This window comes from Lygodium microphyllum, chromosome 9 (assembly GCF_053477565.2).
Source record: "Lygodium microphyllum isolate KBCC chromosome 9, Lygodium_microphyllum_v1.1.10, whole genome shotgun sequence".
In the NCBI taxonomy this organism is placed as follows: Eukaryota; Viridiplantae; Streptophyta; class Polypodiopsida; order Schizaeales; family Lygodiaceae; genus Lygodium; species Lygodium microphyllum.
Genome location: NC_141143.1, coordinates 61,016,064 through 61,026,331, shown reverse-complemented (window position 1 = coordinate 61,026,331; position 10,268 = coordinate 61,016,064). Strand labels below are relative to the sequence as shown.

General features: G+C 38.3%; 1 protein-coding gene across 1 annotated transcript; it reads right to left on the bottom strand.

Moving 5' to 3' along the window:
• Window positions 1–8,732: 8,732 nt before the first annotated feature.
• On the bottom strand, window positions 8,733–9,841 carry LOC148031091 (Mitochondrial transcription termination factor family protein). The gene has a single exon (XM_087684622.1). It carries the CDS (start codon window positions 9,652–9,654, stop codon window positions 8,953–8,955), a length of 702 nt encoding a protein of 233 aa, XP_087540748.1. The 5' UTR covers window positions 9,655–9,841; the 3' UTR covers window positions 8,733–8,952.
• Between the last annotated feature and the right edge of the window lie 427 nt (window positions 9,842–10,268).

Sequence of the window (10,268 nt, the reverse complement as noted above, 5' to 3'; positions counted from 1 at the left end):
TTAGTTGAAAAGCCGTATCCACTAGGGATCAAATAGAGAGTACAGAATAGGAGATAGAAGAGAATAAAAGGAATAGCAAAGATATTCAAATGAATCCCAAGAATGATGGAAATAAAGTTCCCTTCAAGACATGTCCATATATCATGAATCGATCATAAAACCTTCTGTCAAGTCTGCCAAAGCCTTTACACAATATAGATACAATGCTCAATGATTCACACTCTACATGTACTACATGTAAACTTTGCTATACATCCAGGACAAAGAGTCCAAATAATCCGAATGTCAATAGGTTTAGATGATTTCTTGGTAGGAGAAGTCCAAGTACTTCTCTCGAGAGCACTATGTATTGATAGAACCTGAGAAGGGAAACAAAAGCCTTATATGGGACTCCAAACACACTTCAGCAGTGTGTATTCTTGGTTATTATCGCAGTTATAAGCTAATCATTTGATGGCTAAATTGCAAGACAATTTGTTCTTGGATTATCTAGACAATGTCTATTGCTACTTGGAAGCAATTTCCAAGCATTAGATCTCTTAGAGCTCCTTGTTATACCCAAAAATGTGTACCAAATACTAGCTTCTATGTTGTTTCTTAGATGGTAAATCTAATGGTTTTACTGGTTGTGAAAGGGGTTAAAACTCCAAGACCCCTACTCACAATTCTCTCGGATTACTTCTTCTACTTCTTCTCCTTCTTCACCATCTAGCGTAATATTTGTTGCGTGAAAACTATGACCATGCATGATGCAAATTTGGGAGCCCTTCTTTTTTCATGAAATTTTCCAAACTTGGCTAAAAATCCACTTATTTTTTGCATGTCACCCTATTCTAAAAGTTTGCAAGACCTTTTGAGGATATTTACAAGAAATAATGACTAAAATATCAAAAATAAGCTCAATTTATCCAAAATTCCTGTATTTCTAAACCATCCATACTATGAACACTAACACTAATGTGACTAATATGACATTGACTCTCTAGATTAATACGAAAGCCAGATGATGATGTACTCCAAGGTTTTTCACACTGTGTTTGCATAGCGGCACAACATCATGAGGAGGGGGGTTTAATTAAAAAGGGGACGGGGAAGAAAGAGAAAGATACAAGGGGGGAACTTAATTGGAAAATATTTGATTTGATTAAAAAAGAGGAAGAGAATTCGAAAAGAGAAGAGAGAGAGAAAAGGGGTTAGGTTCAGGAAGCCCTCTAGAGGTACGAACCTACAACCAAAATAATAGAGTGGTATAGATAAAACATTAAAAACACTTGGAAAGTTTAACACTAATTACTTACACAAGTAAGCAACATGGGCCTTGATACCCCCATGTAAGTATATCCCAAGCATATTTAGCTATCTTACATGAGCAAATATGTGAAATCATAGTATGTTTAACAAATTGTGCAATCAATGTATGAGCCTCTACATCTACTTAAGAGTAGATAGTGGTAATACTCTAGCATTAACTAGAGTAGATGGTGGTATTATTGTAGCATTAACTAGAGCAAAAGTAGAATCTACAACATCCTCAATAGCACATGTTTCTACTACGCTTGCAGCTTCTAAGCCACCATTAGGACATTTTTCAACTCCATGCACAATAGTCCAAAGCCCCTTTGCAAACACCTAGTATTATATGATGCATAATATAACCTCATAGTGGATAGTCGATCCCTTCCAACTTGTCCTCACAATAACCAACATATGGAATATGACATTAATGCCAGCCACGGCCATTGACTATAGTTTGTACAAAAGTTACCTATATAGAGAAAAATATGCACAAAGCCAACACATGTTATGTAGCATAATAAAGGTGAGATTGTAAGGGATTCTACCTATAGAATTGACTACTAACAAAGATTCTATGCAAAAGGATGAAATAGCTTGCAAAATATTGGCAGTAATAGACATTAAGAATGAAATGAACTTCAATTGAAAATTTGACCACGCTGAGCCTTATAGATATTCCCATAGTATTTATTGAGTTGTGAATCTTGTCCCAATGGAGGAAATCAAGTAAGGATATTGATGACTCTACCTAAGTTGGCAATGCCTACTCTACTACCAATTATTGGATTAAGGGCTTCGGGAACACACATACAACTTAGAGAAGAAGAAGAACACAACGTGCATTGAGTAGTATCGATAGAAAAGATATAGAAGACTAAGTATGCCCTAAGTGAATAGGTATATATACATGGCTAGGGGAATGAAGCCTCCTAGAGAGGGAAAAAAGTGTCATGGTGGTCATAAGTGTATTCACACACATCACTATGGAAATATGGCAACAGTCAACTCATCACTCAATGAAGAACCATTTAAGGTTCTCATCCCCTTGAGAGCATGCTCTGATATCAAAGAAGACCCCTTCAAGGCATTTTCCCCTTTAATGATGCACAAATGGAAGAGTCATTTATAATGTTCATCCCACTTGTGTAGGTACCTCATGGCAATAAGTCTACTTGTAAGTAGAAGTCATGTGGCTACTTAAGATAATTGAAATTGCAAAATCATAGAGGTGGATAGAGAGGAAAGAGGAAGAAGGAAAAATATCTCCCCCTTGCGTTCTTGCATATTTAGTACTTTAAAGTAATAATTTTTTCATCACATAGCCCAAGTGGCACCATTATTCATCTCCATCTTTATCACAATTGTGTGTGTGTGTGTGTGTGTGTGTGTGTGTGTGTGTGTGTGTGTGTGTGTGTGTGTGTGTGTGTGTGTGTGTGTGTGTGTGTGTGTGTGTGTGTGTGTGTGTGTGTGTGTGTGTGTGTGTGTGTGTGTGTGTGTGTGTGTGTGTGTGTGTGTGTGTGTGTGTGTGTGTGTGTGTGTGTGTGTGTGTGTGTGTGTGTGTGTGTGTGTGTGTGCGTGCGTGGTGTGCGTGGTGTGCGTGGTGTGTGCGTGTGTGCGTGTGTGCGTGTGTGCGTGTGTGCGTTCCATAAGCATCATGCTTTTCATCCTAGAGAGCTCCAATAGCAAAATGCTAACATAAGGAGATTCAGAAATGAAAAATAAGTTTTTTCCATTTTTAACCATTGAAAATTTTATTTTATTTTTATTATCAATAATAAACTCATAAAAAATAGTAAGATTGTAAATAATCTTCATGGCAAAAGGGCCATCTACATGCAACAAAATTCTAATGTGATTAAATTGCCTCATGGCAGATGAGCAAGGGTGTGTAAGTTCAATGTTGGATTTAGCATTGCATGAATGCAAGTAAACAGCTTGGAGAAAAAGAAGCTTGAGAGAGCACAACTCAAAGTCTATTGAGAGATATCAAAAAACATACTTACAAGACTAAGTAGGCCTTAAACATGAATAGATATATATACAAGGCTGAGAAAAAAAAAACGCTCCTAAAGAGGAAAAAGAGTTATGTTCGAGGTCCCAAGTGTGTTCACGTACATCACTATCAAAATATAGTGACAAACCCCCCTAGAAGTGATTCGATAAACAAAAGTTGGCACTCATGTATAGGGAAGTGCCATGCCTAGTGGACTAGATCAATCCCTAAAGAAAAGCAATCACTAAGCTTTGTAGAAACCTTCAAATTTCTCACAAGGTAAAGCATTCGTGAAAAGATCTACAAGGTTGTCCTATATTGACACATAGGCCAAGCTGATCTCTCTTGTGGAGAGTCTCTCCCTAACATAATGATAGTGCACTTCAATGTGCTTAGTACGTGCATGGAACACTAGATTCTATGTAATTGCCAATGAGTTATAGCTTTAAAGATGGTGGCATGGAAATGGATGTCTATTAAGAGGCATCAGAGCCAAACATTCTTAACCATAACTATGAAAGATTCCTGCGGCAAATGGATGTCAATCAAGAGGCATCTGAGCCAAACACCCTCAACCATAACTATACTCATATTCACAACTAGAAATGGCCACAATGGGCTACTTCTTTCTTAACCACAATATGCATGAGCTGCCAAGCATGAAGTAAAAACCACTTGTGGATGTCAATCAAGAGGCATCTGAGCCAAACACCCTCAACCATAACTATACTCATATTCACAACTAGAAATGGCCACAATGGGCTACTTCTTTCTTAACCACAATATGCATGAGCTGCCAAGCATGAAGTAAAAACCACTTGTGGATACAAAAGTATTGTAATAACCAGCACAATTAGAATTCAAAGGCCCAAGGTGCCAAGCACCACTCAAGTAGTAAAAAATTATCTTCACTACCTGTTGCCAATGCTTAATACCCAGGCTATGCATAAAGCTACTCATCTATGAGACTACAAACTAAATCTCAAGTCTCATAATGCATATATAAATTAAGCATCTAAAAGTCTACTAATAGAGAAAGACATCAATGCAATCTCCAACATCATGAAGGCTCAATTTCAAGCTTATCACCATAGGAGCAACAATAGGTTTGGAATCTTCAAGACCAAATCTCTATAATAATGTCTCAATATACTTGATTTGTCACAAATTAATATCTCCATCACACTACTTAAATTGAATGCCCAAATAACAATGCAATAGGCCCAAATCTGACATTTCAAAAGTTGAATTTAACTTGACCTCAAACTTAGTAATATATGTCTCATTAGGACTAGTGAGTAGTATGTTATCAACATAAACCACTATGATCAAAGGCATATCCCCCTTATGTCTAACATATAAGGTGTTTTCAGTTGGGGACTATTCTCAAAACCACGTCCAATCAAGTACGCATGTATCTTCTCATGCCAATCCTGAGGTACTTACTTCAGACCCTACAAAGTTTTTTCCAACCTTTGTTTTCTTATTTCCATAGTAAACTACGAGGTTAAAAACGTACACTTCCTCAAGTAAACCACCATTCAAAAATCAATTTTGATGTCCAAGAAATGTGCATTCCAACTATTATGACCTGTTAATAGAGAAACGTTATGAATAATTGTCATACGGCAAGTGGGAGCAAAGATCTCATCAAAATCAATGTCCTTCTACACTGAGGCAACCCTTTGCTATAAGTTTAGCTTTATAGTGATCAACAGTAACTGCTTGAAGTGCACAAAAACACTTCAAAATTAGCTTTTAGACCATATATGCATATATGCATGGAGTAACCAATGAAAGTCATGAAGAATAGGTAGTTGCTAAAAGATGTGGTTTGCATTGGACTACAAATATCATTGTACACAAGTTGCAATTTATGAGTAGCTCTCACTGAACCATCTTTTGAAAATGAAGTACATTGCATTCTATCAAGTATATAGCCTTCACAAGTGTGTTTTCCAAGTGCCTCAAGAGTAGGTAATGAAAATGCCATATTAGATTTCTATAATTATAAAAAGCTAGCAAATTTTAGATTATCAAAATGTGCATGCTAAAGTTTTACATCTAAAATTGTATATAAATTTGCAACTACACATGCCATGTGCTCTATATATTTTCCATCTTTATTGAGCTTATATATCCCTCGACATAATGAACCACATGCAATAATTGTATCACCATAAGAGTAATCATGAATTGTACATCTCATCATTCAATAAAATTCATAAGCAAGCCAATCTTGGCAAGTACTAAAACTAACAACAAATTATTCGTTATCTTTGGTACATACAAAGCCATCCATAAATATGAGCATGCTACCCTTAATTGGAGTTAGAATAAGTTTTCCAACGCCTTTGATAAGATAAGAGAAGTTATTAGTGCATGTCACAGTATTATCCTTAGGGGGAAAATCAAGAGAAGTGAACAAACTGCATAGATTAGTAATATGCTTCACGACACTACTATCAAAGTACAATATATTTCAATCCATAATGGACATGCAAAAATTATGTAAAGAAGAGTTTGTGAGTGCATTGTAGATTGAATGCCCATTCTATATCCTTGACATTTACATATTCTAACTTAGAAAGAGAGGCATTTACAATAGCATACTAACCTCTTTCTTCTTAGCCTCTTTTGCAAGCCAATTTAGGATATGATATTTTGCCTTACAGTATTCGCAAAACATCTGATTCTCTTTTTTCTTCCCATCCTTCTCATCTTTTTTGTTTGAAAAACTTTTAGAAATTACAAGTAAAAAAAGAAAGATTTCTTTTTGGTGGACCAGAAAATCTTGGTCTTCAACACCCATTATAGATGTATTTTTCCTAGATTGTTCTTCTTATAGAATAACAAAACCAAGTCATCAAATGAAAAAGCATTTGAATTGCCTTTCATCATCAAACAAAGAGTAGATGCAAAACTCTAATAATAACAAAAAGGACCATTGAGAACAATCTATACAAGTGAATTAGGTAGCAAAATTTCATTTGTAGTGATCAACTACTCCTTAAGATCTTTGATCTTTGTCCAAAAATTGTCGATGGAGTCACCTTCATCCATATGCTCACTCTCTAACTACTTACGTACATAAGCAATATGAGCCTTATTTCTTCCTTGATATGAACATGCAAGAGTATCTCACGTATCCTTAGCATCTTACATTGCATATGTGGGATCATGGCATGTTTAACAAACAATGCAATCAAAGCATGATCCTCTATATCTTTGACATCCCAATAAATCTACTCACAAGTAGATGGCAGTAGTGCTCTAGCATTAACTAGAGTAGCACTAGAACCTGCAACATCCTCAACCGCACATATTTTGATTACTTGTGTTGCACTTGCAACTTCTAAAATAGCCCTTGGGCATCTTTCAATTCCATGTGCAATGTTCCAAATCCACTTGAAACCAATACATGATGCATCATATAAGCCCACAATGGATAGTTCCATCCAATTTATCCCCAATAGCCAATATGCAGAATACATCATTATTGTCAATCATGGCTATTGATTGTTCTTAATGCAGAAGTTGCCTATATAGAGGAAAATATGCATAAAACCAACTATGCTATATAGCACCATAAAAAGGAGACTATAATAACTCTTATATATAGATTTGACAAATGTCAAATTTTACACAAAAGAATGAAACAACCTACACAATACAAGAAAAGATACCAAATGTCTTATTAAGGGAAGACTCATCCTAGATGTTATTACTTCTCTTTGCAAATGGATGGATTATGTTTAAAAAAATAAATGAAATGTCATGTTCCTCAAGTTTGATTTTGATAAAGCCTACAATAGTTTAGAATGTGATTGATTTTTCACTCTCTTCAAGTTATAGCATTTGTGAAGAAATATGTTGAGTTTGCCTTGGTCTCATTTGGTGAATGGTGCACTAATTATTTCACTTTGAGAAGACCAATTAAATAGAGGTTCCTTCTTGTTCCGTTGTTGTTTGCTAGTTGTGTACATGATTTGGCCCTAGCTAGTTCAAGACCAAATGAGTAAAGAAACATAAATTGTATCATTTTTCCCAACGAGTAGATGGCCATAAAATAATTTGCCAATGATACAAACAGATTGTCAATAAGGAAGAGCAATCCCTTACAAGCCTCTAAGAATGCCTTTATAATTTTGACCTAACTTCATGCACCTTATTCAATCACAAGAAAACTCATATCCGAAGGCTTATCAAAGAAATTATTAGCCAACTATTCCAACAAGATCTCCAAAGCATCAAAGAATTATCAATTTTCAAGTTGTCAAGCATTCCCACAATATTCAATGTCACTATGAATCAAAGATGGGATCAATTCATCACAAGTGAAATACTAATACACAGAGGATCCATGGTTTATAGCTCAATATGGCTAGCAAGGTTGTTGTTCCTTATCCTGTTTATATCTTAGCTTGTTGGAGATCTCCTAAGATTTCTACAAGCAATTTGAACACCTTGTGTATGGAGAGGGGACAAAAATATGTTAACCTTCCTACAATGACTTGGAGTAAGTCCAATTGGCCTAGAAAAATAGGGTTATGGCTTCCTATTATCCCCAAGTTGGTAGATAGGCTAGCAACCAAGTGGATTTTAAGAGCTTTTTAATTCACCTTTGAAGCTTGAGCCATTCTACTTGAAACAAGATTAAACTTTTTAAGGCTCCAACAATTGGAAAGGGTTTTAGCCTCATTGCATCACCTTCTCTCAAAATGGATTCAACTATGCTATTTACTCTCAGCCAACTGAGGGTCTCTACTCTTGTTTAATTTTAAGCCTAGGCTCCTTATTTCCAACAATCCTAACCCCTTCCTCCCTCGAAGCGATGAGGATAGCATTTGAGTTGGCATCATCCTTCCCCACCGGTATTAAATAATAACTTAATATTGGTTGTAGACTTATTTCGGACTTTGTCTTGCTTTTGCTAAAAACAATGCTGAGTTTTGAAGATGTCCTTGAGAACATTAAGATGCAAAGGGTCAAGATGGAATCCGATTTGTTGGACCTCAATACTACAAACAAAGTGAACACGAGCATCTTTGGGCAATGAAAACAACCTTTGGAGGGAGCAAAGTCGTTTGATACTCATACATCTTCTCCCCTTCCAATGATATTAAAATGTTTTGAGCCTCCATGAATCACTCCGAACAGAAGTCAATTTTTCTTAGTGAAGCATAAGATACTTCAATATTATGAATGTACATACAATGTTGTGGCAGTGTGCTCAATACCCCTTTGCTTGTAAACTTCTCTTTTCTCCTAAGACATGAGCGGCATTAACAGGGCATGTGCCAACCATCCCTGGAATGCGGAGAAGTTCACGACGACGGACAAAAGATGGTTCAAGAAAGTTCAAGATCATTAGGGCTAACATAAAAATCCATGATGAATGTAGAATGAATACAAGGACATATACAGCTTGCCTTGAAACATGGATGATAAAGGCAAGTCCATGGTATTATTTTCAAGGAAATACATTGAGTCAGGTGACCTTTAATCACTTGCATACATATAGTCTAAAGCATTGTACTCTGCTACAAGTGGAAGCACACAGAAACCAGCAGGTGGATGCACTCCTGCTTCCCTTGATACTTGAGGCAGTGTCAAGACGAATGCTCATGTTCAGATGTGCACCTTGCAGCATAATACACATCTCAAAATCGGACCCAGCATCTTGTACATTGTGCCATGCAGTCTCCCTTGCAATCTACATTGTAACCCAATACTTTGGGGTTTCTTAGTAGCAGGTTCTTGAGAGCTGTACCACTGATACCCCATTCCTGTTCCAGCAACTTCACGTTCTTAGCCATTTCCTCTTCCACCTTGCATCCCAATACTTCAGGAAACTTCTTGAACAGCACTGGCAAATCCGCATCCGACAGGCCAAGGCTCTGCAAGAAGGCCAAGATCTCTTCCACCTGAGCGCACTCTGGTATGCTCTTTTCCTTCTCTTCTCCCCAGTAGGGCGAGGATATCCATCCGAAAGACCTCGCCAGGAATCGATCTGCATCCTCTGCAGCGAAGCCCAACTTCGACAATGGCTCGCGAGAAGCCTGCCATTTCTCCAGCTCTGCAGCACTTAGGGATTGTTCATCAAAGACGGTGGACTTCACAGCAGAGGCAGACACGAGGGCTCGGGATGACCTCACAGTCCTCCTCGCAGATGTCACGGAAGCCTGCGACGCGAGTGAAGTTCCTCTAAGAAGAAGTGCTATCCAGGATGCCCCATGCGAGGGGGCAGCAGCAGGCGAGGATAGCCTGCAAGTCGTAGATCTTCTTCTAGGGCGAGCTAAGGCGACGCAGCAGGCTAGGTTATGGAGGGAGAAAGTGGTACTCAGCGTGTTAAGGCGATCCATCTAAAGAAAGATGGCATACAGCAAACCCTAACCCTAAGACGACGCTTCAGTCGAGGCCACGAGGGAGAGGAGCGACGAATCGCATTCCGTGACGAGGCTGTCGCTGTTGGCAGGAGCGTCCATGGCCAAGGCGTCGACGTCGTCGCCTTCTTCCCAATCATCGCGTCGCACAGGACCCCCAATAAAACGAGTGGCTTATATAAGGTACCCGTGGAAGGTTCCACGTTAAAGTATGCATTGGATTTCTGATTAAGGCCGGATACACACCGGGCTGCAGACGACGCAGGGTGAAAAAAGAAGCATCCGTTGCCCTACGTGTCAAACGGCCATTGGGCCCGATTTTTGCGGGTGGCGGACACTTCTAGGCAGGGGATCTTCCCGTCCCGAAATTCGGGCGCGCCCCATGAACAAGACAACAGCACCTTTTTCCAAAAAGCAACCTGAGGGACTGACAAGAATTGAACCCCCACCAAACCCCTCACACCCCTTTTTCATTACCAATGGGCCAACCTTCTTTTCGTAAAATTTATGGGCGTAGTTTAGTGTGTAAACGAAGTAATGGACAACTTGCACCTCTTGTTCGTCCATAGGCCGGTGTGTAACCGGCCTAATAA

What these genes read in the sequence shown, in the direction of transcription:
- LOC148031091 (XM_087684622.1), bottom strand. Translation starts at nt 9,654, where the DNA reads ATGGATCGCCTTAACACGCTGAGTACCACTTTCTCCCTCCATAACCTA.